The 20611-nt window shown below is 46.1% G+C and overlaps 1 protein-coding gene across 6 annotated transcripts in view; it reads right to left on the bottom strand.

Annotated features, from left to right (window-relative positions):
* Positions 1 to 1352: 1352 nt before the first annotated feature.
* LOC126470221 (protein ST7 homolog) overlaps positions 1353 to 20611 on the bottom strand; it is a 175575-nt gene continuing 156316 nt past the window's right edge. For 2 of the 6 annotated variants that reach the window (XM_050097904.1, XM_050097905.1), the window contains exons 10-11: positions 5604 to 5749; positions 1353 to 4276 (exon numbers count right to left, since the gene is read on the bottom strand). In XM_050097904.1, the coding sequence (XP_049953861.1) occupies positions 4250 to 4276; positions 5604 to 5749 (173 nt within the window). In that variant the 3' untranslated portion in view covers positions 1353 to 4249. Of the gene's footprint in view, positions 4277 to 5603; positions 5750 to 20611 lie in introns of those variants that run through there. The other 4 variants (XR_007586151.1, XR_007586153.1, XR_007586150.1 and 1 more) reach the window with 3 other exon arrangements.

Raw genomic sequence — 20611 nt, 5'->3', positions numbered from 1 at the left:
AACACGTACATCATATTTCCCGTCCCTATCAAGACTATTCCCTGCTCCATCCACTATCACTACCTGATCCTCCTCTGTAAAATTCCTACATAGCTCCCTTATTATGCTGTCAGTCACTTGAGCCAACCCTGCACTAGGCTTCACAATGCTGGTGACGTGGTACTCCCTCTCCAACACTTCCTGCAACTGCTGGCCCACACCTCTACCGTTAGAACTACCTAGCAGCAGAACCTCTTCCTTTCTGCTAGACTTTGCAACGAACCTAGGCCTCCTAATTGCTGAGGACTGCTGCACATTCCTTAGATCTACAGCTACACGAGGCTCCTCTCCACTCAACTCTGACAGTGGGTCAAATCTATTGCATATACGCAAAGTAAAACGGTCTGAATATCTCCTCATCCTAGCTGCCTTCTTGCCAACTGCCAGTTTCCATTCCCCAACACCCATCACCCTCCTCTCCCTATCTAGTTCCTCCTTGGCACATTGTAATTGCACATGAAGGGCACAGATCTGAGGTTCCTGCTTCTCTATCAACTTATTTCTACTACAGATTCTGCATTCCCAGGAGAGGATCTTACTAAAATGACCACTGGCTTCCCCACTGCATTCCCCTCAACAAAAATACTTTGAACAAATCCCACCTGTAACCCACTACTCTCAAACCTACGACAGAGCCCACACTTCTCACTCACAGTAAAATTTTACAGTTACTGAGAAAAACTATATGTCTATGTTACAAAAGTTCAGTTACACCAGTAGAACTATTCATAGAACTAACAATAATGGTCTCAAAATTCTCTGCCTACTAAGAAAGAAACTACTTGTATTAATACTACAACATGACAGCTAATACCAATACCAACAAAACTTCAGAAAATTATTAGCTAAAACCAAAAAATTGATTGCTTCAAATTCCAGTTACTAACTATGTCCCTCCCACATTCCATTCTGGATCTGACATTGCTTATCAGTATGTTTATTCCCTTTCTTATTTGTTTTCTACTGTTGTATTACACAACTAGTACTTTCTATTAATTTACCAATGGTAATGGTGGTCAAGATCCATGACTGTAGATTCCATTATTTGAAGAAATACAGCAGTCGATCAAAAGTCACATTACTTTGTGTCCAGCACTGTTCCCATATCTCCACCAATATCTCAATCTTCTCACTATGATCCTAGAATATAGTTATGACTCAAACCTTAAGATGGTCTTCATGTATGTTCTATTAAATGTGTTTTCTTTACTATTTAATTTCATACACTTTTTTTTTTACAAAATCTAGGAAGCATATTTGCAAACCCTAAGTAACAGCATTATTTTCATTTACATATTGCAAAGCATTAAAAAGAAAAAAAAAATGTTTGGTCTTTTAGTAATTTTATTTGAATACAGAAAGAAAGTAAGTGATTTCTTCTGAGACAATTATTACAGTGTTTTCTTGTTAAGACAAACAGCATAAGATAACCTACTATAATCAGAAAATCTACACAAATGACAATATAAAATATGACAAAAATTTCCTAATATGCCATATTGGCTGCTTTTATTATTTCAGTTCTTCATTTGCTCACTTTTATCAGGTGAGTAAATTCACTGTATACTATCCTTGGCAGATTGTCTTATCAGTCTAAATAAGCTCACAAGCAGACAAATTGTAACACACTAAAACTTTACAGTAACTTTTCAACAATACCTTACATAAAAAACCACAACAATAACTTTTCAACAATACCTTACATAAAAAATCACGAGCCTTGAGGATACGCAGTTACAATCACAACAGTTGGATGAAGAATTCCATATGAATTCTTTGGTGATGACATTTACATTTAACGAATAACAACATTTTCCTCCCAGCCTGGAATCCACATAATATATTCCTAGAAATTACTGAGGTTAGATCTGTTATTTTCAACAATAAGGCAAAGACAAGAGCAGTATCAGCTAAAAGCAAACTGCTGCCATTATGAATTCATACAAGACCTTAAATGTGGAGTACACAAGTGGTCCCACTTATAAATAATGAGAGAACAACAGACACATTCAACTGCTGAAATTCCTGCCAGCAGAGAAAACAGCAGATATAAAACATAAGAAATTATTAATTTAGTTCATTGTTCCATTTAACTATTAATGATTAAAGCCTATTTTATTTAGACAAATGCTCTTTCACTGAACACCATTCATCACAAAGGATTCAACCCTAAAACTAAACAGTATGGATCTGCAGACACATAAATTGTGCTGATGTAAAGGTAAAAGGCAGTGAAAACACATCAAGTGTCATATTTTTGACTCCATCATTTGTCCAGCTATTTCAGCTATATAATTCTCAAATAACAAAGATGTCATTACATGTAACATGTATGACATTAAACCATACAGGCAGTACGAATTCATATAACTGTGCAATTTAATCAATCTGGGACCCTGTACAACCAGCAGCAGCATGGACATGTGTACACAGCAACAGATAAGACAACAGGGATTATAAGTTCCCTGAAAATAATGCTATAATCAGAAATTGTTGGTGTCAGACTTGAAAGACATTTTTTCTGAGATTAAAGATACAGACAGATATGAGGCACCCTTATGTCCTATAGCTCTATACACACTTTTATTATAAGAAGTTATAAGAAGATATATTTAATTTTATTAAAGTTTGCTGCTAAAGGAGAACTGTACAAAGTGCTTAGTGCATACCCAAATGGCCATTTTATCGAACCTATAGCAGCAAGACATATTTACCAGTTGCAAACGCCTTGTAGTATGTCCATAAAAATAATGTGATTCATCAAGGCAAAGATTGAGAGTTTGCTTCTTACTAATTATGTTAAAATAAAAATGGCTGATTTTGGCTGTTCTGTACATGGACCAAGCAATCAGTGGAAGACAATGTCTGGCATCTTGGACTATCTTCCTCCAGAGATGGCAGAAGGAAAGCTTGATGATCATGGTGTCTCCAATCTCTCAGCAATTTACAGCGCTACAAATTTGTTAACATTCTGTTCTTTAGGAAACAAGCACCTGTAATACTGGACAAGCTTAACAAATTAAAGTGCAGTTTATACATCTAACATGAACTAAACAGAGACAACATTAGGTATCTACATTATCTGATCTTTAAAAATTGTTTACACTTGTGTCACAGAAATTTTACTATAAAACAGTTGCTGGTAAACTTTAACTTTGTTATTAAAAGCCTGTACAATCATCTAGCATTTTGTCTAGTGTTGCATCAGAACAGGTGTTAATACTTAGCATATCCAAAAAAAGTATAATATTTAAATTTACTTACAGAAGTCTGATATTTTCACTTCAAAATAGTAACCAAAGTACTGAATAAATGGAAACAAGGGCTCCTATTTCCTTTTATACAATATTTTGACACTGTCTTACTTCATAAATACAAAATTACATTCCTACTTCATATACATACCAGAACTGTTTTTGAGTAAAACTGGAAAACACCCTTTCTCACTACTGTGAATTTTAGTTTTGAATATTGCTCAGACAATCCTAAGTGGGTGACAAACTGTAATGAAGCTGATGCCTCCCAAATTCTACATGTGTATCATATTACATAAAATTACATAAATTTATCTATCATTCAAACTTTGATAAAGTAAAGCTGTTCATAAAAGAAAAAAAATTCATTCACATTGGTAGAAGTCTCGCATCTTATGAAAAGTTGACAAACTGTCAGCAGAAGTTATATGAGTACATCATCAAAAATTATTGCAAGAGATCAACGTCTTGGTTGCCATGTGTAAACTGGAAACTATTTTTCACTAAACTGCCAAGAAAAATACTCTGCATAGTCAGTACAGTCAATACTCTGAAACATTTTTTTTTAACACACATTAAACTCTTTCCATTGCTGCATGCTTCATTCATTATTGTTCCTCTAAAAAACAGACTTTTTTCAGTCATCTATTACTTTGACCTGCAGAGTTCTGCCTTTCTTTGCATTATAGCAAAGTATTACAATCTTCTGTATTCCTGGTGTTTGTGCAGTGTCCCTGGACCAAGTACAACCATTCTGATACTCAACACCCCATTCCAAAATTGTGAGCTCTATTTCTTTGAACACAATATCTTTAGGAAAATGAAACATGATCCCAACAAGGTAACCCACACATACATCAGTCAATTCCTCATTTCTATATTGCCTTTCATCCATCTATAAATTTTGCAAATTCAATATCAACAGACACCTTTCTTTCAATTGGTTCCTTTCTTCTTCATTTCTCCTCGCTGGAATTACAGATCTGAAAAAATGAAGACAATAATCATTTCTGCTGGAATAAAAGTAAAAACTAAATAAGAAAGGCATATTATCTTCTTCCAATAAATAATCTGAAACACAAATACACAACAGAAAACAAACCAACAGCACATCACTGTCAAATAAATGAGAAACACACACACACACACACACAAATTTATGTCATTTCTTTGTAGTCCAAGCCATCACTTTTTAATATTCATATTGAGAATCATATCATTAGACACCTGCCACATTTGTTTTAACAATTGCTAAAAATGGCCATTATACCACAGTATTTTCAGTATTTACTGAAAAGTTCTCTAGAAACCAACGAAAATTACAACCATGGTTGCTTAACTATTCACCACCTGTAAAAAAGTCCTCCTCAGTGAAGTCTAACCAAACCTCCCCAATTTTCCACACCAACAGCTCTTTTCTGTGAAAAGAGCACCCACAATTCCATTGTTACCTACCATAATAAACTACAAGATAGATTTGACAGTTTTTATACACTGTAATAAAAACTGGTAATAACTGAAGTACATTGTAAACAAATCAAAGATCTTAGCTAAGGAACTCGGAGCTGAAATTTTTAGGTCAACCAAGTCATCTGATGAACTAATGAAATGAAAACATATTTTTCAATTTCAGAAGTATGGGGCAATACTGCCAAGGAATAAGAAAAATGCGTGCAATATCACTGAGGGTCGTGGTCACAAAGTTAAGTGGAGAAACATTTCAAGTGCTGGACTTTTATTTGGGAATAAACACGCTAAAATATGTGCCCTGCCATCTTGATTTGGGTTTTCCACTGTTTCTCTGAATCATTTAATGTAGATATCAAAAAGGACTGAGTTTGTGTAGCATCTCTACAAAATCTCAAAAAGACATCATATCCTTCCACTTTTCCATCATTTTTAAAGATAATGGGACTGGATTGCAAAAATTAAGGAATTATGCTCTCAAAAATGATGTATTTTAACTGACACTAATGTCTTTCACTGTCCAAAAAAATTTTGCCTTATGAACAGAGATACCCTTCAATGCTTGTTTCAGCCAGCCAGAGTGGCCATGCGGTTCTAGGCGCTACAGTCTGGAGCCAAGCGACCGCTACAGTCGCACGTTCGAATCCTGCCTCAGGCATGGATGTGTGTGATGTCCTTAGGTTAGTTAGGTTTAATTAGTTCTAAGTTCTAGGCAACTGATGACCTCAGAAGTTAAGTCGCATAGTGCTCAGAGCCATTTGAACCATTTTTGAATGCTTGTTTCTATGCAGATTTAATACTTCTCTCGTTACATATAAATGCCAGCAAAGAATAACAATTTACCGTCTTTGCAATAACTCCCATAGGTTCTGGATACTGGTGTGTAAGCAGTGCCAGCAAGGCTGTGAAGGAACACAGGCCAGCCGTAAACAGAATGAAGAAAGGGAGCTCCTTCTTTGGATACATGCTGACATCACTGAAGGCTGCAGCTTAAACAGAAATATTTTACATGTATGATACAACTTTAACATTCAGAGAACAAGTTCTTTGACATAAAAAGTCACAAACAAAAAGGTAGATTATATGTAAATGTAATGTAAATGTAAAAACTTATATGTACCAGAAAGCAGAAGCACAGAATTTGAAAATGTGATAGAAGAAAAGAGTGAAGTGTGCTGAAAAGTGACAAGATAGTGACCTTGTGATTTAGTTACCGAATACCCATACAGGAACACATACTGAAGGGACGGCAGAAATGTGACGCAGGGAGGCAGAAAGAGAAGATAAGAACAGGATATAGTTGAATAAATACTATTGGTATTTCACAGGTAATTACATGCCACTTTGTAAACCAAAGTTCGTCATCCATTTAACATCAACAAGTACGCAGAAAGTGTTGGTCTGCTGTCTCAGGCAAAATAACTGACGCACTACTTTTAAAACAACATACATACAATAAACCTTGATTAAAAATACAATGGAACACATTACCATCGCTTTACAGCATTTCAAAATGTACGGTTTTTATTCATATGTTATGTTTTAAACTGTTAACAGAGTTCAGAATTGTTGATTGTTATGCAAATCTTGCACCTGTAGTCCTCTGTACATTGTTGTGCAGCACAATATTATTATACAAGGGCTACCCAGAAAAATGATTATGTTTTGATATTAAAATGAAATACAAAAAATTATGTTTTATTCATTTCAAAGTGACACTTAAATACTACTTTTCAATATAGTCTCCACCATACAAATGTAGGCACTTATCATAGTGGCAAACAATCTTTGAAATACCATTGTCATGACATTTGGCTGCCTGAGACCTCAGAGTCATGCCCTACAGCAGTTCCACATCATCGTCAAAGCACTGCTATGATTTGATGCAACACACTTCATGAAATTTGTGGAAAACTAAATGAGAGCTACAGCATCATGAATCAGTGGTTTTCTTCAATCTTCTCACTATCTTTTGCAGCCAGTTCATCAGTCACAACACTTGATCACCCACTTTGCTCTTCATCGTGAACATTACTTCAGCCACTTTTAAATCTAATGCACCACTGGTGCACCCAGTCTTCAGTGATTACGTTGTTTCCATATGCTTTGCATAGAAGCCTATAATTTTTATCACTTTATGGTTTTTTGCCAACAAAAACCTTATTACTGACTGCACTTTACAACTCATGGGATTTTCAATTGCAGCATGGATTTGAAACTTTTACTGTGGAATAACAGGAAATGACACAAACCTCACCATGGTGCAGCTACATGTCGACTGAATGGACAAATGTGCAGACAACAATATGGCCATACTACCCTGCCCATTGTTGCTGCAGGCGAAAATGTAATCCACATTTTGGATAGCCCTCATATTACTAGAAGACAACAGTGACTAACTGTCAGAAATTATCATCGGCTAAATTCAAAATATTGTAATGAGGAATGTTCCAACATCATATTTTAGTGGTGATGAGTTCTCTCTTGGCAACTGCAAAAGAACCTACAAACTCAATAACACAATAAAAAAGTAATTACAGACTAGAACAATAGTAGAAGCTCTCCTGTTCTGTACCATAACCATATACACTCCACATATCCAAATTTTCAGCTTGCTTATAAGACTTTTGAGGGGGTGTTGACTGAATGTTGATATACTGTGTATCTTTATCACTCACTGGAGGTATTTCACAGACTCTTTTTAAAGCACTGTTCATTGTTCTAACTTGGAACACAAGAAACATATGGCTGTAAAATAGATACAGTGTAATGGGTCATGGAGTGATATCAACAACAATACAATGAAAGTAGTGGGCACATCTCTAACACTTTTAACAGCTGAGAGCTTGAAGACCTTATACAGATGCTCTCCATGTCAGATGTCACTGATTTAGTGCTGCGCAAGCGGACCTGGTGATGGTGGTCAGTGACAGGGCTGCCCCTTGTGGCCACCTCGTGTAGTTGCTGGCACACCGTTTGAGTATCGGTGTGCACCACGCTTGCCATAGTGGGCCGACATGTCTGCTGTGAGCAGTAGGTGTAGTAACCAACGGGTTACTACAAAGCTACTTCCTTGTGGGGAAGGGTAGTGTGGGGGGTGGGGGGTGGAGGGTGGGGGGGGGGTGGAGGGTGGGTGGTGGAGGGTGGGGGGAGGGAAGGAGGAAGACCAGGCATTGCTGTTCATGATGCTGTGACTGAAGAGACATTCATGGTATCTATGGTGGTGCCTAGGCTGGCAGCTGAAGGTGTAAGAAGTTTCAATCTGCCCAGACCGAAAGTGAGGGAGATGAGGTCACCCCCAGCCGCCCGTGGACCTCGGTATATCCACAGGTCAGGACCAGCAACAGTCAGTTGGGAGTCATCTGGAATTCAGAATCCACAACAGTGGCAGACTGCAGAGCAGAGACTCTGGCAACTAAGACACTGTATCTGTCCCCACTGATGGCAGCGCCTGCTCAGCACAGTTGGAGTTGCCGGCACCGGGCACATGAAGCAAAGCCATCTTTGATGCTGACATAACCCCAACCACCAGGGTAGATAGGCACAAACAGGCCTGCTCGACACCCAAGCGAGTAGAGCTGACATAGAATGAGGCATTGGGCTCATGGATTGAGGCAGCAGCATGTGCCTTGGTACGCAAATTCATGCAAATTGTTCTGGTGGCATACTGCGAGTTGACCTTCGGTGTGAATCAAGAAGACACGAAATCGCGCTGGCTGTTGATGATGATGACTCGAATGAAGTGAGTGCACCAGCCAAATGCTCTGGCCAACACTGGTGTACCAATCGCAAACATTACAGTACTGATGCTGCTGGGGGACTCCCGTCCAGCAGCAAGAGGTGAGCACCCGTGGGCACTGACAGCTTACAGAAACTCTGATAGAATCTTGGCCCCAACTGACATCGTTCTGTAAGAGCTTAAAAAATGTGAGCACTTCCTTGGCTGGCAAATCTTATACACACTTGTGCATCTGTGTCTTAAATGTTAGGACAAGACATTCCAGTTCGCCATTCGACTGGTTGGAAAGGAGGCACCATGATGTGACGAATGCCATTGTGTGTACGAAAGTCCTTGAAAGATAGTGTCATGAACTGAGGACCACTGACCAAAACCAGGCTGCAATGCAGGCCTTCTATGGATAATAGCTCTGACAGGGCCTTGATAGTCATGTCTGCTGTCACAGACGTAGAGTGAACGAGATGAGAAAAAGCATCAATTGTCAATAACTAGAAACTGTCTAGAAAAGGACCAGCAAAATCATAGTGGACACTCTCTCCCAATGCTGCATAGGGGTCAGACTTGGAAAAAAGAAGTAGTGTATGGCACACCACCTGCTGATCTGAACACTTGCAGAGGCTGCAACAAGGTGTTGCACTTCCCCACAGATACCCAGCCAAATCACATGTCAGCACACCACCAGTTTTGTGCAAGAGAACTCCCAGTCACCCTGATAGAACAAGCAGAGAACCTCACGTAGCAGAGCGGCTGGCACCACGACGTGGAGAGTAAACTCTTCTGTCAACAAGAGAATAACACTATCCAGGAAGGAGAGGCAAATGCGCAACACACAAAGATTTCAAAGTGGGTCCGATGCTAAGTCCTGAGGACAGTTGAGCCACCCATGTTATATCATGTGTACAACCTTCTGGAGTACCGGATCCACCACCACTACATAAGCAATACGGGAACTGGTGATGGGGAAGCCATCCACCGTGTGCCTTATTTCTGAGTCCAATTGCAAACAAAGCTATTCCTCCTGATCAAAAGAGTGGTCAGTCCATGGGGAGCTGTGATAGAGCATCTGTGTTCACATGCTGCAATATGGGATGAAAATGGATCTCATAGTTGTACCGGGACAAGAACACAGAACGACGCTTAAGACAATGAGCGGATTTGTCTGATAAGAAAACCGACACACTAAACAGGGAAACCAAGGGCTTATGGTGCGTAATTAAATAAAATTTTGCTCCATACAAGAACACATGATTTTTTTTAATGCACAGACAATAGCAAGAACTTCTTTTTACACCTGAGAATAGTGCTGCTGAGCTGAGTGTTTCCAACATGAAAGTAATAGGCTGTCTGGAGCCATCTGAATGGCGATGGGCCAGGACCACCCCCACCCTGCACTGAGATGTGTCTGTATCTAGGCCCAGATTCTTGCTGGGTTGAAATGTTGCAAGATATGGTACAAAGTAAAGACACTATCCTTAAGCTGCACAAAACTACACTGACAGGCCCCAGAATAAACATAAGGAGCACTTTTCTGAAGCAAGAGATGCAAAGGAGTGGGCGACAGTAGCTGCTCTGGGAATAAACTTGTGATACTATGCCACTTTGCGAAGAAGTTTTCACAGATTAGATATCTGTAATGGCAGCAACATGTTATTCCAAGGAGTGCACACCCTGCTATGAATGAATTTTCATGTCCCAAATAAACAACTGAAGGCTGTAAAACATGAGATTTACTGAGCTTACATTTGAGACCCGCAGTTTGTAGAGCAGCAAATCTGTTGTAGCACCTGTCATGACAGTCTCATGAAGATAGTTAATGCAATGAAGGACACCCATCAAAACTTGTTCTAAAAAACACTGAAAGATGGCAGGCACACTAACGACCCCAAACATTAGTCATTAATACTGATAGAAAATGAATGGCATATTAATGAAATCTGAATGTAGGCTGTGGCCAAATCAATTTTCGGAAAGAACTGACCCTCAGCGAACTCTGTGAGCAGCTCATCTCAGAGAGGCAGGAGATAAGTGTCGATGACTGACTGTGCATTAAGATTGACACCGAAGTTGCCAGTGCTGTAGCCACCAGAAAGATCGCGGGAGGCGCACATTGGCACGGCGCGTCACGGACGGTAGTTGCTGCAAGTAGAGTCCCGTCCACCAGAGGGCACGCGAGAATTCGGACGCGACCTCTGCCGGCATAACAACAACAACAACTCCGGCAGCATGGGCCGGGCCCAGTCAGTTCACATCGGGCAGGTCTAGCAGACAGTTCCCGGTCTACACTAGGTGAAGTGCGACGGAAACGTGGATCGTGTTACTACACAATTGGCGACGAGTAGGGTCGTTCTTTCGCGTGAGGCGTCGTCGTTCCAGTTTCGCAGCTTCTCCACGGCATGGAGGATTTGGTGCGGGTTTTGGTTGCGCAGCAGACGGAGCTCATGGCCACCATGAAACAAGTGCTTCCGGCGTTGCTCTCCACGCCGTCTGCTCCGGCGCAGTTCCCTCCTCCCTTTCCCCTGTATGACGAGACGGCAGAGGATTGGGACGCATATGAACATCGCCTTCGGCAGCATTTCCAGGCGTCTCATGTTGCCGATATGGAGGTATGTCGTGCTCTCTTCTTGTCTTGGATATCTCCCTCGCTGTATCACGTTTTGCGGCAGCTAGCGCCGTTGCAGGAACCCTCGTCCTTGTCTTTTGACGCATTGTGTTCCTTGCTGTCTTCATATTATTGCCGCCGCACGCATGTTGTGGCGGCTAGGGTCGAGTTCTATCAATGCAAGAAACAGCCCCATCAGTCTTACCGGGCGTGGGCAGCTACCCTGCACGGTCTTAGTCGCAAGTGTCATTTTGTCACGGAGCAGTCGCGAGAGTCGTATGCCCACGTTATGGTACGCGACGTCATTGTTCGTTCGGCCCCTGATAGGGAGGTCCGGCACTGGGCCCTGCAGTTAGAAGACCCTTCCCTCGAGGAAGTCCAGTCCATTGCTCAATCGTATGAAGTCTCTCACGCAGCAGGTCAACTGCTGGAAGCGTGGTGCGACGTCGCGTAGGTTCAGGGCGGCGCGGCCACGTCCACTGTGTCCGGGGTCGACGACGTGCGGGCGGTACAGTCAGGCCGTTACGTCCGCTCCAGCACGGTGCGTAAACAAAATTCCGGCCACCGGCCCCTGTTGCCATCCTGTGCGTCGTGCTATATACATCATGATCGGTCAGAGTGCCCCCAGCGTTGGGCCGTTTGTCGCAAATGTAATAAAAAAGGTCACATTGCTAAAGTTTGCCGCTCAGCCTCAAAAGAATCGAAGGAAGCAGGCACAGCGGACATGGACGTTGACATTCAGGAAGTCTCATCGGGCCAGGCTCCCGACGCATCGGCACGCAAACTCTTTATCGAGGTGTCGGTTCGGTCGCGCCGGTTACAACTGCAAGTAGATACAGGCGCGGCAGTTTCGTTGTTGAATGCACAAACTTATTCCGACCTTGGATCGCCCCCGTTGGCGCCAGTTTACCGGTGTCTACGCGGTTATGGTAAACAGTTCATTCCCCTGTTGGGTCAATTCACTACCGACGTGACTTACAAATCAGTCACTCGGCCTATTACTTTTATTGTTGTCAGTGATGAGAGCTCCGCTAACCTTTTTGGCCTGGATGCCTTTCAAGCTTTCGGTTTTTCTATCGCTGACACCATACAGTTGGTCTCCGAAGACGTTCCCTATCAATCATTGGAATCTTTGATCTCAGACTTTCCAGATATTTTTGAGGAGGGCCTGGGGCGTGTTTCAGATTTTGAAGCTCACTTAACGTTGAAGGCGTCGGCTCGCCCGCGTTTCTACGCGCGAGGTAGATCCCCTTGGCTCTCCGCCCTCAAGTAAAGGAAGAGCTAGACCGGCTGACAGCCCTAGGGGTCGTTCTTCCCATTTCTTCCAGTGAGTGGGCTTCGCCCCTCGTTATTGTAAGGAAGCCCTCGGGAAAATTATGTCTTTGTGGCGATTTCAAGGCCACCATTAATTCATAATTGGTGGTGGACACCTATCCTTTGCCTCGTGCTGATGAATTGTTCTCCGCTGTGGTGGGAGGCCAATACTTTTCGAAAATCGATCTGTCGGAGGCTTATCAGCAGATACCACTTGATGAGGACTCCAAACGGCTGGCGGTCGTCAACACTCCGTTTGGCCTTTACCAATACCAGCGGTTGGCCTTTGGAATATCCAGTGCCCCGGCGATATTCCAGCGTTATCTTGAGCATGTCACGTCGACAATCCCTCATTGTATTAATTACCTGGATAACATAATTGTCACAGGCCGCAGCACGAAGGAACACTTGCACAACCTTCGCACCCTCTTTCTCAAATTCAGGTCTGTGGGCTTGCGTTGCAACCTGTATAAGTCAACCTTCTTCCAACCGTCCATTGAGTATGTGGGCTACACCTTATCTCGGCACGGCATCCAGCCACTAGGAAGTTTGGTCCAAGGTATCGTCAACCTTCCTCGGCCCGCTTCGCTGAAAGAGTTACAAGCTTTTTTAGGCAAGATTGCCTATTACCACCGGTTCATTCCCAGGGCTTCCACTATAGCCCACCCCTTGTACTGCCTTCTGCACAAGGGTGTTCCTTTTGACTGGTCGCCTGCATGCGAGCGAGCGTTCACCTCGTTGAAGGGCCTCCTCACGTCAGCCCCTTGTTTGGCTACTTTTGATCCCCATAAGCCGTTGGTCCTGGCTACAGACGCTTCGCACTATGGGGTGGGGGCGGTCCTGGCCCATCGCAACGCAGATGGTTACGAGCAACCACTGGCGTTTGCGTCTAAAACGCTTAGTCCCGCGTAGGCCCATTACTCCCAGGTGGAAAAGGAGGCTTTGGCCATTGTTTATGCTGTTACCAAGTTTCAACCTTTCTTGTATGGCACGAAGTTTCAGTTAATCACTGACCATAAGCCGTTAATATCGTTATTTGGCCCCGCCTCTCAGATTCCGGATAGGGCGGCCCACAGACTACAGCGCTGGGCCTTGTTCATCTCTAAATACCATTATGACATTCATTTTCGCCCTACAGGACAGCATGCCAACGCCAACGCTCTTTCCCGTCTTCCAGTGGGCCCGGATCCTACGTTCGATCGACAGGAGATTATGTGTTTTCATTTGGATGTGGCGTCCCGCCAAGCGGTTGATGGCTTCCCGATCACTAGTTCTCGAGTCGCCAGGGAAACGGCGGCTGACCCGGTTCTCCGGCAAGTAGTTCGCCTCATTCAGCAGGGGTGGTCTTCCCGCCCTCCGGGCCGGGCCTCGGCCCCTCTTCGTAATTACTTTCTTCTCCGAGACCACCTCTCGGTCTTGGAAGGAGTTCTTCTTCTGGCTACCGATGATACAGCTCCTCGCGTGGTTGTTCCTGCAGGTTTACGAAGGGAGGTCCTCACGTTATTACATGCGGGGCACTGGTTTTTTTTTTTTTATTTTATTTTTTTTAGGGCGCACAACTTCAATGGTCATTAGCGCCCAGACTACGTTAAGAATGCACCACGAGGAGGCACAAGTTTAAAACAACAACTAAAAGGGAAAACACGATAAAAGACAGACTGACAGGCATAGGATTAAAAGAACAGCATAATCAAATGTCCTTAGAGAGGTTTGTCAAATTGATAAAACTAAGAACGCGAGCAGCTGCTCGTGGGTCATCCGCTAAAATGGCATCTAGCATACATGGCAGGCCAAGATCAAAACGCAGTGTGTTACAATCCGGACAGGACGTTAAAATGTGGCGGACCGTCAGCAACTGCCCACATGGGCAGAACGGCGCCGGCGCAGCCATCAGCAGATGGCGATGGCTGAACCGGCAGTGGCCAATGCGTAACCGGGCCAAAACGACCTCCTCCCGCCGAGAAGGGTGGGAGGAGGACGTCCAAGCCGCGGGAAGAGGTTACAAGGCCCGAAGCTTGTTGTCCGTAAGTGCAGCCCAATCGGCATGCCACAGCGATAAAATGCGCCGACAAATTACCCTGCTACAATCCGACGAAGGGACACAACCAGAAGCTGCCCGAGGCTGGAGGACCGCAGCCTTGGCCGCGGCATCTGCAGCTTCGTTCCCAGGGATACCGACATGGCCAGGAACCCACATAAAGCTAACCGGAGAACCGACGTCCACCAGCTGCTGAAGAGAGCGTTGGATCCGGTGCACGAAAGGGTGAACCGGATACGGATCACTGAGGCTCTGGATGGCACTCAGGGAATCGGAGCAGATGACATAAGCAGAATGTCGGTGGCGGCAGATGTAAAGAACAGCCTGGTAGAGGGCAAAGAGCTCAGCTGTGAAGACCGAACAATGGCAATGGAGCCGGTATTTGAAACTTTGTGCCCCGACAATAAAGTAACACCCGACCCCGTCATTGGTCTTTGAGCCATCTGTATAAATGAAGGTCATATTAATGAACTTCGAACGAAGTTCGATAAAACGGGAGTGGTAGACCGAACCGGGGGTAACCTCTTTTGGGAGCGAGCTGAGGTCAAGGTGAACGCGAACCTGAGCCTGGAGCCAAGGTGGCGTGTGGCTCTCGCCCACTCGAAAGGTTGCAGGGAGTGAAAAATTAAGGTGTTGAAGGAGGCGACGAAAGCGAACTCCAGGGGGTAGCAGGGCAGAGACATACAACCCGTATTGACGGTCGAGAGAGTCGTCAAAAAAGGAATGATAAGACGGGTGGTCGGGCATTGACAGTAGCCGACAGGCATACCGACAAAGCAGTATATCGCGCCGGTAGGTGAGTGGCAATTCGCCAGCGTCAGCATGAAGACTCTCTACGGGACTAGTATAAAACGCTCCGATCGCAAGTCGTAAACCCCGATGTTGTATGGAGTTGAGGCGGCGTAAGATGGATGGCCGTGCAGAGGAGTATACGAAGCTCCCATAATCCAGCTTGGAGTGGACGATCGACCGATATAGACGAAGTAGGACGGTTCGATCCGCTCCCCACGACATACCACTGAGAACACGGAGGACATTCAAAGAACGGGTACAACGGGCAGCCAAATATGACACATGTGGAGACCAGCTAAGTTTCCTGTCAAATGTAAGACCTAAAAATTTTGTTGTCTCCACGAATGGGAGAGCAACGGGACCGAGTCGTAAGGACGGTGGGAGAAACTGTTTGTAGTGCCAGAAGTTAATACAGACCGTCTTCTTGGCAGAAAAACGGAAGCCATTGGCGACACTCCAGGAGTAAAGACGGTCAAGAGAACGCTGAAGACAGCGCTCCAGGACACGTGTACGCTGTGCGCTGCAATAGATGGTAAAATCGTCCACGAAAAGGGAGCCTGATACATCAGCTGGGAGGCAATCCATTATTGGATTGATCGCTATGGCGAAGAGAGTGACGCTCAAAACTGAGCCCTGTGGTACCCCATTCTCCTGGTGAAAGGTGTCTGACAGGACAGAACCCACACGTACCCTGAACTGTCGATCCATTAAAAAGGAACGAATAAAAAGAGGGAGGCGATCGCGAAGACCCCATGTATGCATGGTGCGAAGAATGCCCGCCCCCCAACAGGTGTCGTAAGCCTTCTCCAAATCAAAGAACACAGTCGCGGTCGGGCGCTTCCGCAAGAAGTTATTCATAATGAAGGTCGACAAGGTAAGCAGATGGTCAACAGCAGAGCGGCGCCTACGAAATCCACATTGTACATTGGTAAGTAGGCGTCGAGACTCGAGCAGCCAAACCAAACGAGAGTTAACCATTCGCTCCATCACTTTACAGACACAGCTGGTAAGCGAGATGGGTCGATAACTGGAAGGCAAGTGCTTGTCCTTCCCCGGTTTAGGAATCGGGACAACAATAGACTCGCGCCAGCATGCGGGAACATGTCCCTCAGTCCAGATGCGATTGTAAGTACGAAGAAGAAAACCTTTACCCGCAGGAGAAAGGTTCTTCAGCATCTGAATATGAATAGAATCAGGCCCTGGAGCGGAGGACCGTGACCGGGCAAGTGCGTTTTCGAGTTCCCGCATGGTGAATGGGGCATTATAACTTTCACGATTCGAGGAGCGGAAGTTAGGTGGCCTAGCCTCCTCTGCCTGTTTGCGGGGGAGGAAGGCAGGGTGGTAATGAGCGGAGCTCGAAACCTCTGCGAAAAAGCGGCCGAAGGCATTGGAGACATCCTCCGGGGCCACAAGGACGTCATTCGCGACCATCAAGCCAGAAACTGGTGAGTAGACCTTAGTGCCAGATAGCTGGCGCAGGCTACCCCAGACAACAGAAGAAGGAGTAAAACTGTTGAAGGGGCTTGTGAAAGCAGCCCAGCTGGCTTTCTTGCTTTCTTTAATAATACGACGACAATGTGCACGTAATCGTTTATAAGTGATACAATTCGCCACTGTAGGGTGGCGTTTAAAGGTGCGTAAAGCACGTCAACGAGCACGTAAAGCGTCTCTACATGCTGCGGTCCACCAGGGGACCGGTACGCGATGTGGAGAAGAAGTAGGGTGAGGGATGGAATATTCAGCAGCAGTGAGAATGACTTCCGTGAGGTGTGCGACCTGACGATCGCAGCTTGTGAAGGTTTGATCCTGGAAGGTCGCCCTGGAAGAGAAGAGCCCCCCGTCTGCTTTGGAGATGTTCCAACCGGATGAGCACGGGGAGGGGGTATGCTGCAGGAGATGGATAACACACAGGAAGTGGTCGCTCGAATATGTATCAGAAAGTGCATACCACTCAAACTGGCATGCAAGTTGGGTAGTACATATAGAGAGGTCTAAATGGGAATAGGTGTGAGATGTGTCCAAAAGAAAAGTAGGGGCGCCAGTATTGAGGCAGACAAGATTGAGCTGGTTGAAAAGGTCTGCTAACAGGGAGCCCCTCGGGCAGGATGCCGGAGAGCCCCAAAGGGGATGGTGGGCATTGAAGTCTCCAGTTAACAAAAATGGGGCAGGTAGCTGAGCAATAAGCTGCATCATGTCTGCCCTGGTAACGGCAGATGACGATGGAGTGTAGACGGTACAAATGGAAAATGTAAAAGTGGGGAGAGTAATGCGGATGGCAACTGCCTGCAGGCCGGTGTGCAATGTGATGGGATCGTAGTAAATATCATCCCGGACCAGCAACATAACCCCTCCATGAGCCGGAATACCTACCACAGGGGGTAGGTCAAAACGCACAGAGGTGTAGTGTGCCAAGGCAATTTGATCGCATGGGCGTAGCTTCGTTTCCTGGAGGGCTACGACGAGCGGACGGTGCAAGCGGAGCAGCAACTTCAAGTCCTCTCGGTTGGAGCGAATGCTGCGAATATTCCAGTGAATAAGTGCCATCGTAAGAAGAAAAGCAAGATGAAAGAAGGGGTCACCTCGAAGGCCGCTGAGGGCCTGGCTTCGAGCGAGCACTGCCGCCGCTATCAGTAGGCGGACAGTCATCGTCCATTGGGTCTATAGGTTCATCGGCCATCTTGGTAAGATGGCCAGGAGGGGGAGCTTCCTCCGCCGGTGAACGGCCAGATGTTCGGCTACCAGCGGTGCGGCCAGGCGAAACGGATGACGGCCTGGGGCGGCAACCGCTGGGTGGCGCAGGAGAAGAAATGCGCCGTGGCAGAGAAGGAGAACTGTGCTTCCTATGAGCCTTCTTGGAAGGTCGTTTGGTGGAAGTACCGGTCGAAGGCTGGGAGGTCGAGGTACGTAGGAAGTCTGCACGGGACGGTTCCTTCTTGAAGGCCCGTGCATCTGACTTCTGGGTCTTCGTCTTAGCAGAAGCTGATGAAGGGGCTGGTGTCTGTGGGGTGATGGGAGGAAGAGGAGACATCGACCGCGCGATCTTAGCACTGGCCGAACGGACGACCGTGGTGCTGAAGGTCAGATCGCATGTCTGGGTTGCCACCTCCCTGGTAGTCCGAGGAGAGGCGAGGACAGTACTGTATTTCCCCGCTGGGAGCAGCGTGGGCTTCCTACTAGCCAATAGCTTGCGAGCAGCCGAGGTGGACACTTTCTCTTTGACCCGAATTTCTTGGATACAGCGTTCTTCCTTATAGACAGGACAGTCGCGGGAGGATGCGGCATGGTCACCCTGACAGTTCACACAACGAGGAGACGGAGGTGGACAGTCACCCTCATGGGCATCCCTGCCACAAGTGACACATTTAGCCGCATTGGAACAAGACTGTCGAGTGTGATTGAAACGCTGACACTGGGAGCAGCGCGTAGGTGTCGGGACATAGGGGCGAACAGAAATAACCTCGTAGCCCGCCTTGATGCGCGATGGCAGCTTAACACTATCAAAGGTCAAGAAAAGTATCCGGGTCGGTACAAGGTCATTGTTGACCTTTTTCATGACCCTATGGACAGCCGTCACGCCCTGCTCAGCGAGGAAAGATTGAATCTCCTCGTCAGTCAATCCGTCGAGGGATCTAGTATAGACCACACCACGAGACGAATTCAAAGTTCGGTGAGCCTCCACCCGGACAGGGAACGTGTACAGGAGTGTGGCCCGAAGCAGTTCTTGTGCCCGAAAGGCGCTCTCAGTTTCTAGTAATAAGGTACCGTTACACAACCTGGTACAAGATTTGACAGATCCGGCTATGGCATCTACGCCCTTCTGGATAACGAAAGGGTTGACAGAGGAAAAATCCTTTCCGTCCTCAGATCGAGAAACGACGAGGAACTGTGGGGCAGGCGGTAGTACTTTTGTCACTGGTGGCTGGTCAAGTTTCCGTTTTTGGGCGGAAGTCAAGAGAGATGGAGTGAAATCCATTGCGGAGGAATCCCCCATGATTGCCAGCATCTCCGATGGCGCGCTCCTTCCTTGTGGGGACCCTCTCAGAGGGCACTCCCGCCTTACGTGAATGTTTACACCTCAGGTCACACCTCCCGAGAAACAGACGGAGGGACCAATCAGCATGGTCAGAAGGTATCAGCTCAGGCAATCACCCCTCCCTGGGCCTGGCCTTTACCAGGGGGTACGTGCGTGCCTTACATGTCTACCCAGGGCGGGGAATTACGCATTACCCCGTCACCGGCTACACGTGCGAACGCGTGGGTCGGCCTTCAGGCGCGCACAGGGAGGAAGGAAGAAGAGGAAAAAGAAGAGAGAGAGGACAGACTGTCTCAAACGCCGAGGCGGAGACCAGAGAAGGCAAGGAGAAGAAGGCAAGGAAAAGAAGGCAATGAGAAGGCAAGGAGAAGAAGGCAAGGAGAAGGCAAGGAGAAGAAGGCAAGGAGAAGGCAAGGAGAAGAAGGCAAGGGAAAGAGTAAGGAAGACAGTGAGGTGGAGAAGAGCAAAGAAAGGAACCAACCAAAGGAAGGAAGAAACGAGAAGTGAAAAAGCAAAATGACCGCAAATAGAGGTCGTGGAACCGTCCGTCTCCGGACGCAGGCGCTAACTACCCCCTTGAGGGGGAGGGACTCCTTTTAGTCGCCTCTTACAACAGGCAGGAATACCTCGGGCCTATTCTAATCCCCGGACCCGCAGGGGAGGAGGAGGGGGGGGGGCACTGGGGTGTTTCCCGTACTAAAACCTTGGCTCGCAGACATGTGTACTGGCCCGGTATTGACAGAGAAATTGAGCACTTGGTGGCCGCCTGTTCCCAGCGTGCGAGCCAACAAGCATCTCCCAGGGCAGCGTTCTCTTCATGGCCGCCGGCAACCCAAGCATGGGAACGTGTTCACATCGATTTTGCGGGCCCGTTTCTCAATGGCTATTGGCTCATTGTCATTGATGCTTATTCCCGATTCCCATATGTGGTTCGCTGCTCCTCAACCACTTCAGAAGTTGCAATCCAGGCACTAGCAAAAATCTTTTCTGTGGAAAGTCTGCCAATCACCCTGGTCTTGGACAAAGGACCGCAGTTTATTTCGCAGACCTTCCAGGATTTTTGTAGGCGCTTCGGTATTCGGCACGTTTGCTCTCCCCCCTTCCATCCACAATTGAATGGGGAAGCCGAGCGCATGGTGCGCACATTTAAGACGCAGATGAAAAAGTATGTGCACGCATTTCCTGCGGAGGAAGCATTGACGTTTTTCTTGACGGCATACCGGACCACACCAATGGGAGAACGCAGCCCCGCAGAGCTCCTCCATGGGCGTCAACCTCGGACTCTGCTGCACCTCCTCCAGCCGGGTCCTCGCCAGTCTTCACAAAACGGAGTGCC

This window comes from Schistocerca serialis, chromosome 3, assembly GCF_023864345.2.
Source record: "Schistocerca serialis cubense isolate TAMUIC-IGC-003099 chromosome 3, iqSchSeri2.2, whole genome shotgun sequence".
NCBI lineage: Eukaryota > Metazoa > Arthropoda > Insecta > Orthoptera > Acrididae > Schistocerca > Schistocerca serialis.
This window is presented reverse-complemented; position numbering and strand designations above follow the sequence as displayed.